Source organism: Rissa tridactyla, chromosome 8, assembly GCF_028500815.1.
Source record: "Rissa tridactyla isolate bRisTri1 chromosome 8, bRisTri1.patW.cur.20221130, whole genome shotgun sequence".
NCBI classification, from domain to species: Eukaryota; Metazoa; Chordata; class Aves; order Charadriiformes; family Laridae; genus Rissa; species Rissa tridactyla.
The window spans coordinates 8,030,897-8,049,998 of NC_071473.1; the positions used below are offsets into that span (position 1 = coordinate 8,030,897).

The 19,102-nt window shown below is 39.7% G+C and overlaps 1 protein-coding gene across 4 annotated transcripts in view; it reads left to right on the plus strand.

Annotated features, from left to right (window-relative positions):
* TNRC6A (trinucleotide repeat containing adaptor 6A) overlaps positions 1 to 19,102 on the plus strand; it is a 53,677-nt gene that overhangs the window by 18,793 nt on the left and 15,782 nt on the right. For 2 of the 4 annotated variants that reach the window (XM_054211142.1, XM_054211140.1), the window contains exons 5-6: positions 6,486 to 6,821; positions 15,897 to 18,485. In XM_054211142.1, coding sequence (XP_054067117.1) covers positions 6,486 to 6,821; positions 15,897 to 18,485 — 2,925 coding nt within the window. Of the gene's footprint in view, positions 1 to 6,485; positions 6,822 to 11,059; positions 11,108 to 15,896; positions 18,486 to 19,102 lie in introns of all 4 variants that reach the window. The other 2 variants (XM_054211139.1, XM_054211141.1) reach the window with 2 other exon arrangements.

A 19,102-nucleotide genomic window follows, 5' to 3' on the forward strand; every position in this document is an offset into this window, starting at 1 on the left:
AATAGCATGAAGATGGGAGGGCAGTAATTCTCAGTTGGCTACCTGATGGTAATCTTCCAATTGAAAGAAAAAGCTTTTCTTTTGAAGAACAGAGTAAATCTTTTTTCTTTTCTTTTCTTTTTTTTTTTCTTTCTCTCCCTCCTTGGAGGCCTAGTGTTTACTGATGGAAGTATTAAGTTCCAACTTTAATGTTACGTTACCATTAAAAGGGTATTTCAGGAAGTTTAGCAGGAATTTAGAGTTGTCAAAGAAACGCAAGCTGCCAGTCCTTCTGGAGAAGAACAGACATTATGAGACTCAGATACGCAACTTTTTGCAACAGTTTCTATAGGAACAAATACGTTGCTTATGTTGCACATAGCTCTTCCATTGTTTCAACAGTTTTGCCTACTTGTGTTCAGGATGCAAATTAATGTTTCATTAGTTTCCAAGTTTCCATCGCGTTAATGTCGTAAATAATTTATTTTGTGCACGAGCTGAAGATAAAATACAAGAGTATAGGATCTCTAAATAATTCAGAATTATGTTCCTTCTTCCAGAAAAGTAGCTGGTTAAGTGGTGGGGGTGGGTAGGGAGATTATTTCTGGTTTTTAAGCATAGTTTGGATGGCTCCAAAATGTTGTTTTAGCTGAGGTAGAAATTGCTTTTGTACCAGCTGAAGTAGTTACCAGTGCGCATGTAAAAATTATAAGACTACCTTCTGAGTAAGTTTATAGTGCTGATTTTTTTTTTTTTTCCTGTTCAGGTTTAGGAGTGGAAGTAATGATGATGCTAATATAAATGTTTCTGGTACGAATAGCGTTTTAATACTGTAGTATCGTCATTAAAAATGCATGTATGTCATTCCTGTGGATTTCAAATATTCTAACCTGCCTAGTTTTGTACATCTGGTTTTATTAAAAGAGGGAAGAGAAAGTTCATAGGAGTTAGAGATGAATGTATTATTTAGTTGCTAAGTGGAATGTTTATTTGTGCAGCAGCTAGCATAACAAATTCGTACATCGACAAGTGCCCTCCAAGTGCTCTTGTACCGCTATTTTGGGAAAAAAGAAGTGTCATTTGAAAGTCCTTATTTGTTGAGAATACTGTGGAATTGTCAATTGTTGTGGTATTCCTTCTGGCTTGGCAAAATATGTATTTTTGCTGTGTTTAATGTCACTGCTATTAAAGACAGACAAATCAATCCGTTTACCCTGAATTTTGCCTAAAACAGGACTCTGCAAACCGCACTGTGGCCACAAGTAGCTGATGATAAGCCGAGCACTAAAGTAAATGCTATTTAAGAGGAACATTTGAGTTTTGTTGTCTGTGCTCACTTCAGTAATGGTGTAATTCTGCAGAATGAGATTTCATTACAAGATGAAATATCTTTTTGCAGACGCTTTAATGTATGTACATAATACCCTAGTGAAGTAATTCATAAAATTTGAACAGTAATGTTGATGTTGACGCGAGGGTTGTGGTTAGTTGTTCCCAATGCTTTTGTGCTTGGCGAAACAGCACGAGCCAGAGCTGAAAACAGCTGTCAGTCTTCAGTTCTGAAATCCCCTGCTTTGTAGAAGGCAGAGGCATAAAGTAGTACTTTTATTGCAGAACAGAATAAACTTTGAATCAACCACTGAAACGGAAAGTGCTTTTAAAAATAGCTGGGTGTGGAATTGAAATCTTTGACTCATAGTTCCCACCTTGGAAACTTCTTATTCATTTTCTTCTCTGTGAAGCAAAATTGCCCGAATACACTAACTCTTCTGGTTTTTGTCGGATTTTTTTTTTTCACTTGCCTAACTCTGCTTTTACCGATTAGAAAAACTGTTATGTTAGCTTTCAAATCTTGAGAGCGAATAGCAAAAATGAAGAGTATCGCAAATGCTTGCTGTTAAAATTACCCGTCGGAATGGCATACAGCTTACCTTTGTGCGGATCTTCAGGGGTTAATGAATTGGCAAACAGTTAGATATTTTCCAGATCAGCTAGCTGAGCTTACAGCTGCGGCCATTTTTCCACAACGAAAATTCTAGCACTACATCTTACGTGTGTCAGCTTGAAAGCCAGACTTCCTCTGTTTGCCCTTCAGCATTCCAGCACTGACAACTCTTTGGGGCATGACATGTAGGGAGAGAGCAGTACAATACATTTTTAAGAGGTCAGCTTCAGCAGCAGCGAGAAGAAACATTTAAATGACAGCTTGGTGCTGTTCTTTGTGTGGTTTGGTAGCCGATTTGAGCTTTGTACGCTGATTTTGTGCGAGTGAGAAACTGTTTTCCATCTGCATTAAAGTTATTCAAACAGCTGCCATTTTTTTTTTATTGGAGGGGGAGTTTAAGTGACTGGGCCCCTACTCCAGGAGGAGTTGGCAGGCAGCGCTCCTGGAGCAGTAAAATGACACCATGCTTCTCCTCCATTTTCTAATGAAATCTGCAGAGTGGGAAAGCAACACAAGTTGGAAGCGTCTTTCTTTGGAATCTCTCTGTAAACTGTTAACTTCACCATCCCCTGCTTTGTGGGTTTTTCAGCAGGTTTGTTCTTTATGAAAATCTATCATTTTTTAATATTCGTTGCTGTAAACTTGCTGTTATTAGTCAAGTAAATTAACTGCGATAGGCTGTTAAGTCTGTTAATGTTATCTTTCTGCCTTAATATAACTCAAAATAAAATACTGCTGTGCAGAACAAACTTTTATTAAACAAGCAGCTTGTTTATAACAAATTAAAATATTAAGATAATGATTAAGGGGTGTTGGAATTTATAGTAGCCATATTGGAATATTAATGTATTATTTAGACTTCTGAGAAGTTGTGGATCAGAAAATGTTGGGTGGGATAAATTGTATAGACTAAAACTTACTCTGTGGTGCTTAGGGAAGCAAAGGCAAGGGAATTCTCTTGCACTTTGGATTAATTGCAGTTTGAAATTAACATACAAATGTAAACTCTGCGTATTCTTTAGTGTAACTGTCTTATCAGGTAGATTCCTATTTAGTTTGCAGATCGCAGTAGAAAGAATTACCGTATTTGCTAAGGAAATGAATGCATAGAATATATGAGAAATTGAATTTTCTTAAACTGTGAAGTCCTGTTCATGTCGTAGCTTAGGGGCTGCCTTGGCAGAAAGTAGCTTGTTTATTAGTTGCACTCTTTCATAGTTGACAGTGATTCGATTACCCGCAAGTCCATTGGATTCTTTTAGAATACGCACTTTGTCTTAAAGTAGCTTTAATTAGGAAAGTAAAGTATTAATGTCCCTGCGTTGCAGTACTGCCCTAAGCATGCTACTTGCAACTCGGTTTGGATGTCTCGTGGAATGTCATATAGAAATGATTTTACTTTATCCGCGAGGAGCAATTGTACATGAATGGTAGTAGTAATGTCAGAAAACAGAATCTCTCTCATTGACCATGTTATGGGGTATTGTATCTTGTATTAAAAATCCCTTCGAGAGAGGTGTACTTTCCACTTAAGCTGACAGTGGGGGGGCCGGGGGGGGGCTTAAATACAATGTGCAGAAGGCTGAAGGATGTATGTGTCCCTAAGTGGTGCCAGTACTGTGTGACTACTTCGTTGGCTTGATAATGATATACTGGCTGCAAAAAGTGGTTGTTTTCGGCGTATGACTGTCAGCGCACCTCAGGCGTAGGCTGAACTGGGCTTTAAAGTGTAAAGAGTAGTTAGCATGAATCAGTTGCAGCAGAAGGCATATTGATAGAGCAAAAAGTTAAGAATTGGGCAGTAGTGACACAGATTGTGGTATGTAAAGAATTAGTTGAATTTTTTTTAATTTCAAAGCTTGTTGCAGTACCTAGACCACAGCAATGTGCTAATTGCTTATGCATTAAATTGTTGCCAAATTATTAGCTATTTGCTAAAATAGCCTCCCCAAAAGGCTTAGTCATTTTCAGTTATTTCAGTTATTTTAAAACCAGGAAATTTGAAAGGGAATAAATGGAAATTGATTTGTTTAAGACTTCTTTGTATTTGTGAAATTCAGATTTTGATCATAATTTGTTGTCACATGCCTCAAAGCATTGTGCAAGGAATCTGATCCAAGTTACCTATTTTTCAATACAGGTAACAACTTAAATTGATGGAATCTGATACGGTGTTGGTGATTTTTATCAACTTGCCAATTTATCTAATAGCTTTTGAACACCTTCTATTCCCTGTGCTCTGTACATTAAATTGACTTATGTCTTGGCCATTCCTCTCCTTAATTCTGTCCTTCTCCAGTCAGCTGTGAAATAGAGAGCGCTGGGTCACTGCTGTGTGCCAGAGCTGGGGAGACAGTGGGGCTGTGGAGTGAGCGTGTTGGGGAGCAGCTGAAGCTGGGTGCTCTTCTGCTCCCCCTGGGACTTCTGCCAAATGCCTGGATCTGGCCACCTGTGAAATTTGAAATTTGAGGGGTCTCAAATTTTTCTTTTCTACTCTTAGGTAGCCTACATATAGCATTCCATTGAAACACAACTCAGGTGCTGATTCTTAGGTGATGTTTTATTCAAAAGGCCTTCATGTTTGTGTTTTTTCTGAGTATCTAGCTCTGTATTACAGCAGAAATTTAAAAAAATTATAGTCATAAGTAACATTGACAGTATTCAAATTGTTTCTTTAAACAAAAGTTTACAGAGTTTGTTTTCATTTATTTTTATGTTGTATTCACGTGAATCTGGTCCTGAAAGTAAATGATAAAATGTTCTTTAAACAAAGTTAAAAAAATATATATTTAAAAGACCCAGAAAGCTACATTTTTCATTCATGTAGGAATGATATTCCTGCTTCTGACACGCTGGGAAATCATTAAATGGCACACAGCAGGGAAATGGTTTAAGGGTGCTGCTCTTAAGCCACAAGTTGTATATGTTTAGATGCTGTCAATTTGAAAAATTATTCTTGAAAATAAATACAGCTTTACAGTAACTGAGACCCTGTTTGTCATGGGGTGCCTCCTCACCCACCAGTACAGAGCCAGACCCTTGCTGGTCATGAGCGGTGGTGCCTGCCTCAGTTTCCCTCTTTCCTAGCACACAGGGTCAGTCCTCTTCCATAGCCTGCCATCGCCTTAGAGGTGCCAATGGAGCAGTCTGATGGAGCTGCATCCTGAACTCTTCTCTCATAGGATCTCCGTAAAAAAAAATGCGGGGATGAGTTCTTAACCTGGGTCACTTTTCCCCTCTGGCTGTACAGGGGTTGTGTTGCTGGGGAAGGAGAGACCTGTAGCTAGCTGGAACCTCTTTAAATGTCTGTCACCAGAGGAGTTGCGCTACCGAGCTGTGCCCTTGCTGTTAGCAGCAGGAATGCTGCACGGATTAAACTATTTTTCCTTCGGTAACGTCTAAAACTGCCAGTTTCATTTTGTGGAGCTCTGAGTAGAGATGGTGACTTGACCGCGTCGGTAAGTCAGCGTTGAGGGCAGTCACGATCGACTCTTGAGGTATCTTGGGAAGTTCCACAGTAAATGTAAACACGCTCTATGGATATGTCATCCAAGAAATTTGAAAAGTACGATAACATATGAATAGTGTAAGGGCTTGGAAGTACAGCGTACCTGTTATAGTGGTTGGGATGAATGGCAGTAGCACCAGGAAGCACACATCCAGTAGCTGAGGGTATTCCTTCCGGTCCATTGAACCTGGTTTATTAACCAGTTTTCTACACCTGAACACCCCCATACATACACCTCTGCTTTAGTACTGGTTGGGGTGGAGGTGTTGAGGATGTCGCGGTTTTCTCTTTATTCAGCAGGGTTGAACTACGGGTTACAGGGTTTGGTGTGTTCACTCACAGTTGACCTCCACAAATTATTTGACCTTCATCTTGCCTTGAAGTGGCTGCGCTGTCAAGACTGAAAGATAATTTGGAGTTGCAGTTGCACATTTGGCTTTTTAGCAATGCCGGCACAGTCCTGACAAGCCCTGTATGAGGCTACCTGTGCTATTAGCTTTTCCTGCTGGCAACAGATTGATTTAAGGGTATTAATGTATTTCCCTTTGGATTTTAGGGTTGATAAAGCAGGAAAGTCTTAACAATGTGTTTGGTATGTCCTGTTCACCTCTTGTTCTTTTTGTGCGAGACCATAACGTTTTTCTATATGTAACACTTAAGTTTCCCGTTGGAGTAAGTTTTATTTTCTTTTTTTTAGTACTTAAATATTTTTCAAAATAAAGTTTAAATGCCAAAATAAACTGGCATAGTGCTGATTTGTCAGGAAAAGCTATAGAAAGCTTGTTAGCAGTAGCATGCTTTAACTGAGATAACTTTGTTAGGAGTGCTAGCAAGACGTATTTCTGCTTCCAGATCTGTGCTATTAAAGCTGTGTGATTATGGGATAATAGAGCTTTTAATGGGGAATGAGTTACAACTTGAATGAGAAAAAATGCTGCCATTACATAACATATAAACACATCTAAGAACATTGACTTAGTTTTCAATTTTTTTTAGGTTGCTGTTCTTATGAATAACTTTGTCCAACTTTCTTTTTTTTGGGGGTGGGGGTAGTGCCAGAACAAACAAAGACAAGTGTAAGCCAGCCTCAGCCTGTCACCTCTAACGGCACTTCCACAGTAACCAGCACTAATAATAATGCCAAGCGGGCCACAGCCAACAGTCAGCAGCAGCAGACCTTGCCTCGATACCCTCCTCGTGAAGTACCACCGCGATTTCGACACCAGGAACAGAAACAGCTTCTGAAACGAGGTCAGCAGTTACCAGTTATAGCTGCAAACCTGGGATCTACTCCTAAAGTATTAAACGGCCAGTCAGGAGGCAGCACTGTCACAAATAAACAGCCAGTGACCAACGGAGAAGTGCCGAACAGCAGCAAAAAACAGCCAGGTGAGGGGGAGGTACCTTGTTTTCCTTTAACTAAAATCAAATAGTTTAAATTCAACTATCGGTGAAATACTTGAGCTAATATTATTTAAAGTTTAAAATGTAAGCTGTAGTGTGATGAGATATTTTCCTATGCCGTAGCTTGATACTACAGGATGGTTTCAGCCGTCTTTGTGCAATTTTCATACTGAAACTTAAGACATCTGAGTTGCTTGTTGTTGCCAGTGGTGTAGAATAGACATGTCTGTTTCTTGAACAGATGTTGAAGCCAATATGACCACTGCTATGTTTTGAACTTCCAGTCTTTATCCTAATAATTGATCCGGGCACGATCATGGTACAAAGCGTCTTTTTTGCATCCAGTTCTGATACACAGATCTCGCGAGGAAGAGTCAGACAGTTCCCAGAGCATTCTGAACAGCATCTTAAGACTTCTTTTTTTTTTTTTTTTGTCTTCATATCTAGAGATATAGATAGGGTACAACTTATTTAGGCTATCAGAATTGCTTTTTGTTGTTTGGTCAGAGTTCTTCTTTGTTCATCTGTCTGAAGCTAATGTCTTACAAATGGATTGACCTTTACCTTTATTACTATTAGTATTTAAGTATAGTTAGCCTTTATTATTTTGGCTTGTTATGCATTCTCTTCAAATACCTTTTTAAGAGTAGTAACCTTACCTGTTACATGTGCATAACTTGCTCTTCAGTGGATGTACTAGCATGCAGTTCATGCTAGTTTTTTTGGGACAGTAAGGGCAGTCTATTTTTGGCTGGAAAAAAGTAACCTTCTTTGTAAGGATCTAGATTTTCAAAGAGGTTTGGTATTAATGTGTGCTAACACTTAATATGTTGGACAAATACTTTCTTATTTTTATAATTGCGCTTTTTTTTATGTGCACATAGGAGTGACGTGCACTATCCCACAGATTGTTTCTTCCGAAACTTTACAGAATTCCCAGTGTTTCTCAGAATGAGTGTTTTATACACTGCAAAGGATGTGACTCCTAGCCCCTTCAGTTGCAAAAAAGATTTCTGGAAAATAGCTTTGATGTTTCAAATTTTAGTTAAATTTGAGCTGTTCTGATTACTGAATCTTGAAGAAGCACTATTTAAAATGAAAGTAAACAATCAAAGCACTGGACACAGTTTATCCATGTGCCCCTTGAGGAATGTTTCCAATATTACTTTCCAGTATTATTTCTGTAATGAATTGATAGAACTCTTCCAAGAAGTGACTTTTAAGCAGTTAATTATTATTTTTTTTTTTGCTTCACTTCACGTGTATAATTTTGTTCCTTTCTATAGTCAGGTTAAAGTAACCTTTCGTATACTTGCTTGCTTCTAAGATTAAACTTTTTCTCCAGCATATATCCGCTACTGGTCAAATTGTATGGTAGCAAGTGATTTCAATAAAAATTTGCATGTAAGCTAATCTAAGAAGTATTACTCTTTAATACAACCTATTAAACCTTCTAATTGTATCCAGAGGGTTTTCTGAGTATACTGTCCTTCATTTCACTTCTTGTGAACCCCAGCCCAATATTTAGTTGGGTTCCCACTGGTGTGTTGCGTTCTTCCCAGTTTTGCTTGATTTTTGTGCTGGAGTGGCTGAACCACCTTTACGCTGGGAGATACTGCCTCCCTGTGTGGGACTGCCACAGTGCCGTACTGGGCGGCTGAGGCAACTGCCTTACTGGGAGCCGTAACGTGTTAATTGTTTGAATAATCTCTCTACACATCCAGCTGGTAACAAAAAGGTTCTGAGAGCCTTTAGGGGAGAGAAAGGTTGGCCAAATCACTTTCCCGTTTTAAGAAAACGTTTGTATTGTCTGTAGCATCCTGTCAGATCTCTGTTAACTCTGTGCTGCGCTTGGGGTGTTTCTGTGTGTCCAAGGTAAACTTGTCAGAACCCACAAGTGGGGTTGAGCAGCCAAGGTCTTATTTCTTGGTGCCATGTGTCTCTGTGCTTGAAAGGTCTCTCTCCTCTGGTATAACCAGGAGGCTTGGATGTTTTGTCATGTTCCTTGAGAAATGTAGGTAAGATAATAATGAAGAGAAAAGTAATTGTCCAGTGCTGGATTTTTGTAGTGGTTTCAAAATCTTGTCTAGTGAATTGCCGGTGAGGAGATGGCCATAATCCAGCGGCATTCGAGAGTAACTTCATGTCCTTTCACACCTTTGTATCTGAAAGGAAATACTACTGTCATTTGCCCGTCTTAGTCTTACTCATTCTCCCTAGTTCCTCTTTTACCCTCCAACAGCAGCTTCTAGGTACTCTCCTTGTTATCTCTGAAAATAAAAATCTCGTGAAATTTGGTGTATCCGTAGATCCCTTCCTACTGAAAGAATATCCATGTGCAGGCCATTTGGGTTAACAAATTTTATACCTTAATGGAATATCTTTGGAGATTGTTAAATTCTTGAGTTTGGTTTTGTTTTTTTTTTTTTTTAAAGCATTAGTTAATGTATATTGGTATTAATCTATATTTTAGGGCTAAAAGACAGAGTGTAGCTTGAAGCGCTGAAGCCAAAATTGCTGTAATCGGTAATGGCTCCAGTTGATTTATCTGTCATTCCCTGACAGCCCCTGGGGTAGGATCTCTCCCCACTTCCAGCTGTGGTTATAACTGTTTGGTAGGTGCTTTGTAAAAGTTGGGGAGCACAAGTACTGCTAAATTTAAAGGCTTCCTTTAGTTGTCCTGGACACACTAAGCTTTTAAATCTTTGGTATTGGAGAATTTTTTAATTATATCAATGGTCAAAGAAAAAAATCTCTTGTGTTTTGTGTGGACAATCATCTTTTCTGTCGAAAATTAATCTGCTTTGTTTAGAAGTTAAAGCTTAAGCTTAAAGCTTAAGAAGGGGATGGGTTAGGTTTTTTTTTTCTGATGTTTTTAGGACATTTGGCATATCTTTTTAATAAAGACACTTAAGTGAAGCTCATGCCATGTAATGCTTCTGAAACAGATAAGAGTCTTGTACCAAGATGGTTATTTTAAGAAATCTGCGTAACTCTTTATTAGAACATTTTCATACCCAATTCAGTTGTTCGCTTTACTGAAATTTTCCCCCGTGTGTAAACTTCACATAAAAGGAAGGTCTTGAACGCTGCCTTGGTGTGTTTGCTTGCTCTATGCTTTGTAAGACATCAGGATAGCCAGGTGGTTATTCCACAATGAAATGATTTATATAGTGAACTAAAACATTTGCCAGCAGTAATTGCTTACAACTGTGGGACAGAGCAAAACAGGAGAGCACCATCAGGCTCCTGGCGTTAGTCCAGTTACTTGGATTCCTCCTTTGACGGACTGGGACTCGTTTTATTTATCCTTGCGCATCTTGCAGCGGAGCTGCGGAATTGTGTTAACAGCCAGAGCCTTTAGAAACAAAAGATTCTTCCTGTAACTTGAGGGTTTTTCTTGGTTATTGTAGGAGTCAGGGAAGAAGTGAGCAGCTGGGATTTGCAGTTTGTAGTGATGGAGGTTGACTTAATTTAGGAAACGTTGCCTTAGATGTAACAGTGATCATCTCCAACTGTAAAAATTGTGAATTTGAAACATTAACTTTGATTTCAGGCACTGCCTATAGGATGCTTAGGAGGAAGGAACTATGAGAGTGATAACTGAAAGTTTGTTATGCACACGCTTATGTTAAATCAGAGTTGGACCGTACTTAGTTCTGTTTGCTAAGTCAGGTAGCAAAATAATGACTTTCAGGAGGAGAACGCATGCCTTTCGAAGACGTGGTATGAACTTGCTTAAGTCTCAGGGCTGACCTCTGAAATTCTGAAGTTAATACAGTCAAAAAATAACTGGGTTTTAGTTTCGATGACTATAAAATTCTTCCTCTTTTTTTATGTAAATCAAACTTTTAAAACTAAGAATGTTAAATTGGTTAATTAAATGCCAAATGTATAAAAACTAACTAGTAGTGGAAATACTTAGTAAAAGTAGCAAAATTGCTAATAATTAAATACTAGCTGTAGAAAGCTGGCTCTGCTGTCAGTGGATCTCTTTCCCACGGTGTGTTCAGCGCTGTGGGTGAGGCAATTCAGGACTTGCTTGTCGCTAGTGCAGTCAGTAAGATTGAGAGGGGGCTCTTAAGAGAAACCTTTCCTAAAAAAAGGGTGCTAATAAATGGGTTTAAAGTAATAAGTGGTTTGGGGACTGTTCTGAAAAGGCTAGTTTACTTCAGTAATGCTTCTGTAATATTCTTGCCTCTTTTTTTTTTTTCTTTTTGTAGGCATGCCTCCCATTCGGGACTTGGTGAGCCACTCCCCTAACCAGTCAGGTTAGCTATTTAAATCTCACCTTTTTTTTGCGCTACATGTGTTTGTAGTAGTTACGTGTTTCACGCAATTTTGTCTGATTTTTTTAATTTTTTTTTATTCTTTGGCTTATGTTTTTCAATAACATGTGCTGTGTGAATGACTGATTTAAGTATACTTTCTCTGTGCCATTACATACTACAATTAATGAAACTTTTTTAATTTTCTAAAATAATGTCAGAATTAATACCAAAACAGATGTTTCGACTATGTGGCACTTTAGCTTTAAAATACTAAGTGTCTTTTTTTACCTTTACGTTTACATGTTAAATTGCCTCTTCGTGGTATTAAATTGCATAATCTGTGCAAGCCTGTGCTTTGTATCAGAGGCATTTCACAGTACAGTGGAGGAAATCACATTTGGGGGCCTTTCTATTTTGAATACTGAGTTTATTCTGGGGTAGCACGTTATGTGGAAGCCTACAGCTGTGTATGTTGTTTACTGGATATGAATGTGAAGAGCACTTGCTGTTTATTTTTCAGTAATATTTTGGAGCGAATGCGATGTGTGAGAGCCTGGGGATGTGCTGTATGAAATGCTCTGGAGTAACGCGGATAGTGCTGTAGGATGGTTTGTACTGGCTCTGTTTCGGGCTGTACCCGTCAGGCTGCTGTGGGCACAAGTGCTTAAGAGAAACGTTTCATGTTGCATCTTTTCTGTTTACCTTGAAGACTGCTCTCAAAGGGGGGATATTAATTCTCCTCTCCTCTTCCCTCTGCACTCTTCCCTTGTGTGGAATTTGGCCGCCTAGTGAGTCAGTGCAGCTTCTTCACGCGATGGAAACCCATCCTGAGGGTTCGTCTTCGTCCCGTGGCTCAGCACAGTGCTGCAGGGGTGTTCAGTCCAGGCAAAGGCCCTGCTGGGGGAGAGGAGAGGGGGCAGGGAAAGTGTGCGGGATGGTCCCTTTTGGGAGAGCTGCCAGTTGTGCTGGGTTAGTGCAGAGGGACACTGTACCCTTGTCCTGGCCACTTTACTGTCCTGCATCAACAGTTGGGAAACTATTGCGGAGGCAGACAGCTACATCTACTTGTTCTTGAGTCAGGCTACTTTAAGAAGACACAAAACAGACTTCAAAACCTTTTGCTCTACCACAGGAAAGCGGATACGTGATGTTAAAGATCAGGTTTTATTTAGTTTTCTCATTTCATAATGAAGGTGCTTTTTAATTGTTTACTAAAATGCATTTTTTCATAAGGAGTGAAGGTAGAGTAATTGGGATGGTATAGTCTTGACAGTCTGTGGTTACCAGTATGTACTGGAACTGCAAAAGGAGACACACGGAGCAAGATTCAGATGTTTCTTAATTTACACTCTTTAATCCTACTGTTTAGTTTAGACCATGTGATGGTACTTTAAAACAAACAAACTACTTTAGAAAATACATACAGTTTCCTGCAAACATTTCCTGCAGGGATAACTCATAGCTAGAAAGCATTAAATTACAAATTATTGAAAAAATCTTAGCAGATTACTGAATTTTAAGAAACACAGGTTTGTGTAAATTTTTTTTGGCCAGGATTTAAGCAGCAAAAGTTCCATTGCCACTTCTAAATAGTTTTGGGGAGAAAACTAAGAGTAGAACTGTAGGCTGTTACCGACTGGTTTTGCTGTGCAGCAAATGTAGTATGTTGTCAACTGTAGCTCTTAAATTTTGAGTGTGTTTTTATAGTATCTGCCCAATACAAAAAAAAAAAAAAAAAAACCAGACGTAGTAGCTTGCTTATTCAGTATTTGTATACTTAATCTCAGAGGTTCGTGGGTTGTGGAGATTCAGACAGGAATATTTCCGAGCAGGTGCTCATACTGGAAATCACTAACACACAATTATGTCCAGGAAAAAGACTGTTAGTCCAAGGTAGTTTTGTATGTACTAGAATAAAATTCTGGATGACTAGAAATTAATCGTTATATGCGGTTTGTGTATGGCTCATTACAAACTGTTATCGCATCTAAATTAGTATAAAAGAACTTTAATAAATACAGGCTTTCCTTTTATGTGTTCTATTGCTGTGCAAATTAGGATTTGTTTACGATTTCACTCTGGCTTGTAGTCATAACCTGTACCTCTGTCTTCACACTGAATTCAGGCTGTGTGCCATATGTATGCTTTCGTGTTGCTTTTAAAATTGATCATGTTACTGGGATAACGTTTATGTAATCAAGATTTTGTTTTGATAGGGCAGGTTTTGATACTGTTGATTTTCTTGTTCACGAGGGCGCAGACAACTCTTAACAACTCTTAATTAACCTTTTAATACAGGTTAAATGTCTTTTTTTTTTTTTTTAAATACTAGCCTGAGATTTGGAATCTTGGGTTTTGTCGGACAGTTGTTCAGGTACTTCAGTGTTGTTTTTTTTTCAGTGACACATTAATAGATGGTTCTGGGTTATGGTGAACTGAATGAATGTCTTCCAGTTCTCCCAAGGGCACCGTGTGCTTCCCCTCTTCGAGACTGTGGAGCTGCCAGGCACTCCAGCCATTGCAGCCCTATTTCTACCTGCCACGGGTCTTTTTCCACTACTCTCTGTTCCAAATGGCTGTGCCAGCATCCACGTTTCTCATGTTGTAGTACCCGTGTGAAGCTTAACTGGTTGCTTCCCCTTTCTCAAGCTTCCATTGTCCTGGATGGCGGAGGAGCAGTGGGTGATCGCTGCTCTGTGCTGCTCGAGGCTACTGACTCTTGGAGGCAGGGTCTTTGGCTAGATTCTTTTTCTCTGTAGGATGAATAATATTGATATTGATTAAAAATGAATTAAAAATACACTAGAACGTTTTGCGCATCAGTGTTAAAAACTCAGTGAACCGTCCATAGTAACTTGTTCCTTCCCTTTTCCTGTAGATCATAAATCTAAATAGCGTAGTATTTAGAATTTGTTGCTCTGATTTTAAAATGTGGGGTTTTCTGCTTGCCCTGGTGTTCTTAAATTCCTTTCGTGAGATGGGAGACCGAAACGAGGTCTCTTTTTAAATCTACATCAACTGTGCTTCTCTTCAGATTGATCAGTCATGTTACACACAATAAACCACGTCAACCCTTGCTGTGGTTGAGTTGGAGCACTAAGAACAGGCTCCTGCCGAATGATCCCTGCATTTGAAAGCTGAGCTATTGCCAAAAGTCATATCTTGTATGTGTTGTTGCATGTTTTGTATGTGTGTGTAATGTATATGTTTTAACCTCCAAAGAGGTGGCAATTTTGACTAACATCGAGTAGATGCAGCTCAGTTACTTGTTACTGAGACGTGGGTAGGGGTTGGTGGGCATCAGGTAGCAGAAGCGGGGGAAGCTGGTGAGACTGGCAGCTCCTTTCAGGCTTCGCAATTAACATATATTTCTCGGAAATACAAGAGGCCTGCGAATTAGTGTTATATTTCAAAGGTAGGGAGTCCCTAAATGATCTTTCAACGGCTTTTGAGAAAAATAAAGATTGATATTTGTAGCATTTTGTTACTGTTAGCTCTGTTCAGGTGAACAGGTAGAGTTTCATCAAGGTATTCAGCGAAGCGACTGTACCTTTTTCTGATCAGATGTAAGGCGCGTGCTGTGAAAATCCACTAAGAATGAGTAGGAGCTAGAAAACTTTTATCTTTAGGTACATGCACTTTGAATATTCTAAGTAAAGGCAAAAAAAGGAACATTACAGAGTAAAATTGTCAGTTCTTTTTTAAAAAAACGGAATGTTTTAATGGGCAGAGAAGCATACTTTGCTACGTATACAGCAATTGAGCATACACTAGTACAGTTATTCTTTCAGTTCAGGCAAATACTAAGTAAAAAACTTCACTGACATTTTGTGCTTGTATTCTGTTGCCAACTTCATTACTAGTTTTCACATGCTTCACACTTCCATAGTTTCATCTTCTGCTGCACCTGTCTGACTATGTTTTGATTTAACAGTTTGGCGGGGGGGGGGGGGGGTGAGGGGGGTGTGTGTGTGTCTCTGCATTAAAGCTTCAGACATATGAGATGAAAATTGATAGCACTTATTTTGTAACAAATACTGCATGGTGCCTGTATTTAACCATGAAAAGTTTGTAGGTGAATTAGGATGTATGTCTTCCTGATTTCCAGACATGATCAGCTTATTTATTGAAAAAGAAACAGTAGTTCTTATATAAATGAAAATGAGAAGTATTGGTTCAGCTACCGCATTTAACCTGCACTTCTGCAGCAGCAGGACTTTAGATTGGTCTTGTGATTTTTCTGTCCAATTGTTGTGTAAAAGAAAATATCTTAACTCGTACTTAAATCTTATATAATGTCTTTTAATGGAGGGGTGTACGCGTGTGTGCTGCTCTGGCTGTTGTCGCACAGCAATTGGTACTACTAGATTGGTTTAATAGCCTGTTTGGGTTTCTTCCTTTCAAAATCTCTTTGATTTTTATATAGTATTTATTTTTTAATATGTATGTGTTTTTACAAAATATTTTTATATATGGTGATATAGAGTATTTTTTTAAAAAAAAAAAACAAGTATTTTTCTGGGGAAAAAAAGATCTGTAGGAGTGCTGCTTCATGCTTTTTGTGAGAGTGCAACTTTGCGTGCTGGTGAGAAGTGTTCTAGGTTATGCATGTGTCAGTGTTCTGAACAGCTGTACTTGGAAGCTTTCTCTGTCATCTTCAGTGACTAGTGTTAAAACGAGCAAAATAATTCTTAGTATCTTTATTCTTTTTTTTTTTTCCTCTTCTGCTTAATGAAGTAATAATACTAAATTTATAATAATGCTCTTGGACTTTCCTTCTTTTCTTTAGATCTGAACCACAGTGGTCTAGGATCCCATTATGAAAATTCTCACTGGGGACCAGTCTCTTCAAACAGTGACTCCAGCACAAACTGGGATAAAGTTATTGTAGACGGCTCTGACAAAGAAGCATGGCCATCGATCACTGGCAGTGACCCAGAGTTGACATCAGAATGTATGGACACTGACTCTGCCTCTAGCTCTGGGTCAGAGAGAAACCTCGTTATAATGGCTTCAGGGAGCACAGGTGGTGAAAATGATGGCATTCGAAATGGCATTGGACATGGTTCTCAAAATAAGTTTGTGGTTGGTAGCAACAGCAATAATGTGGGCAATGGAAGTATTAATGGGCCGTGGGGTTTATCCCATGGAACCATAATAAGCACATGTCAAGTTTCTGTGGATGCTCCTGACAGCAAATCTGAAAGTAGCAACAATAGAATGAATGCTTGGGGCACCATAAACTCTTCATCAAATGGAGGGTTAAATCCAAGCACTTTGAATTCAAATGGCAACCATGGTGCCTGGCCTGTATTGGAGAACAATGGACATGCCCTGAAAGGGTCTGTAGGGAGTGGTAATCCTGGCACAAATATTCAGTGCAGTACCATAGGTCAGATATCTAATAGTCAGAGTATTAACTCTAAAGTGGGTGGTTCAGCCCATGGTTCCTGGGGAAGCCTTCAGGAAAATTGTGATTCTGAAGTAAATGGTACAAGGAAGGTTTCATTCAGTGGGCAACCTCAAAACCTTAACACTGAAATGAATGGACCAAATAACACTACTAACTTTATGACCTCTAGTTTACCAAACTCTGCTGGTTCAGTGCAGATTAACGAACTGCCTAATAATACAGGGCATGGGGCCTGGCGTGTGAGCACAATGAATCATTCTCAGATTCAGGCCTCTCCAGTTACAAATGGCACTTCCATTTCTCATCTTAGCAATGGTGAGGCGAAAAATGGTGGATCTTATGGTACTTCATGGGGTGCCTATGGTTCTAATTACTCTGGAGACAAATGTTCAGGCCCAAACAGCCAAGCTAATGGTGACACTGTGAATGCAACTCTAATGCAGCCAGGCATTAACGGGCCTGGCAGCACTAACTTTCAAATCAACGGGAATAAAGGAGGAGGGGTGTGGGAGGCAGGGACAGTCAACTCCCAGAACATGCCATGGGGAAATGGAAATGGTGCAAGTGCTGGCGGGAGTAGAAGAGGATGGGGCAACCCTGCACAAAACACTGGCACTAACATTTCAAATGGAGAATGGAGTAAACTGCCTAGTAATCAGCATTCCAATGAAAGCGTGAATGGAAACAGCAGGAAGTTTACAAATGGATGGAAATCTACTGAGGAGGATGACCTTAACAGCCAGAGTTCCGCTGCTTCTCAGATAACCGAGCAGAACAGCGCATGGGCCAAAACAGGTACGGGGGACAGCGAAGGTAGTTCGGAGAGCACTGGATGCCATGAAGACAGAGTAACTACAGAAGGACAGAATCGAGAGCGAAGGAAAGTTGACCAGCACGCATTACTCCAAAGTATAGTGAACAGAACTGACTTAGATCCACGTGTCCTTTCCAACTCTGGTTGGGGACAGACTCCAATCAAACAGAACACTGCCTGGGATACTGAAACATCACCGAGGGGTGAAAGAAAAACTGACAATGGGACAGAGGCCTGGGGAGGCTCTGTGACACAGACTTCCAGCTCAGGGGGGTGTGTGGATAGACCTAGCCCTAATAATAATGATACCTCATCTGTATCAGGGTGGGGAGATCCAAAGTCTGCTACAAGGTGGGGAGACTCCAAAGGGTCAAACAGCCAAGGGGGGTGGGAAGACGATTCTGCTGCTACAGTAATGGTCAAGAGCAATCAATCATGGGGAAGTGGCAAAGAGGAAAAGTCATCTTGGAATGACGCACAGAAGATCAAACAGGGATGGGTAGATGGACAAAAGGCCAGCCAGGGTTGGGCAGTTTCTGCCAGTGATAGCTGGGGCGAAAATTCCAGAAGTAACCATTGGGGTGAGGCTAAGAAATCCAGTTCGGGAGGTAGCGACAGTGACAGATCAGTATCTGGTTGGAATGAGCCAGGTAAATCAAATTCTGTTACTTGGGGAGGTAATAATACAAACCCAAATAATTCTTCGGGATGGGATGAGCCTGCAAAGTCTAATCAGAACCAGGGCTGGGGAGACCCTCCTAAATCCAATCAGCCTCAAGGTTGGGGGGATTCGTCAAAGCCAGTCAACTCTCCAGAATGGAACAAACAAGACGTTGGCTCTTGGGGAGCACCATCTGCCACAAGCAAACCCCCAGGGTCGGGCTGGCTGGGTGGACCAATGCCGGCACCAGCAAAGGAGGAAGAACCCACTGGCTGGGAGGAGCCATCCCCTGAATCAATACGCCGTAAAATGGAAATTGATGATGGAACTTCTGCTTGGGGTGATCCAAGCAAATACAACTACAAAAATGTGAATATGTGGAATAAAAATGTCCCAAACAGTAGCAGCAGTTCAGACCAGCAAGCACAGGTACATCAGCAGCTACTGTCTTCAAGTGCCATGTCTAGCAAGGAGAGCAGTTCGGGTTCTGGTAAGACTTGATTTTATGCAAATTTGTGTTTTCTATTAACTGTAAAGCAATTATGTTCTTGCTTCGTATAACAATATTTTCGTTTCAAAGTGGAAGGGGAAGGTGCCATTGAAATACCATTTTTATTTATAAAAAAAAAAAAGGTAACAGCAATGCTCATAGACGTTTGAGATTTTTATGCAGATTGGAAGATCTGTTCTAGTCTTAAATAGCTTCAGTAATAAAGACTAGACAGCTCTACTTGAATTCTGGGGTGTGGGAAGACAGAGAAAATGTTTAAAATAGTATCTGAGGAACAAAAGTATTTTTCTTCATTTGATGCTAAAAGAGTTAAAATTTAATGTTGCCAAAGATTCCCCAAAAAAGGAGTGTTGAGCTGCTATAGGACAGAATGAAGGGTGATGGCCTCAGACTTTCTCATCTTCTCGTTTTGAGAGCAGTGAATAATGATACTTGCAGATGAGCTTGTGTGGTGTTTATGAAATATTTTGTGTTCTTGTCTCTTTTTCAACTGAAAAGGGGAGTAGCTTAAATAAAACGAGCAGCTCTTAGGAACTTAGTATCTCAGAAATTTCTATTATCAAAATGTAGTTCTTTATATATGAAATTTGTATTTG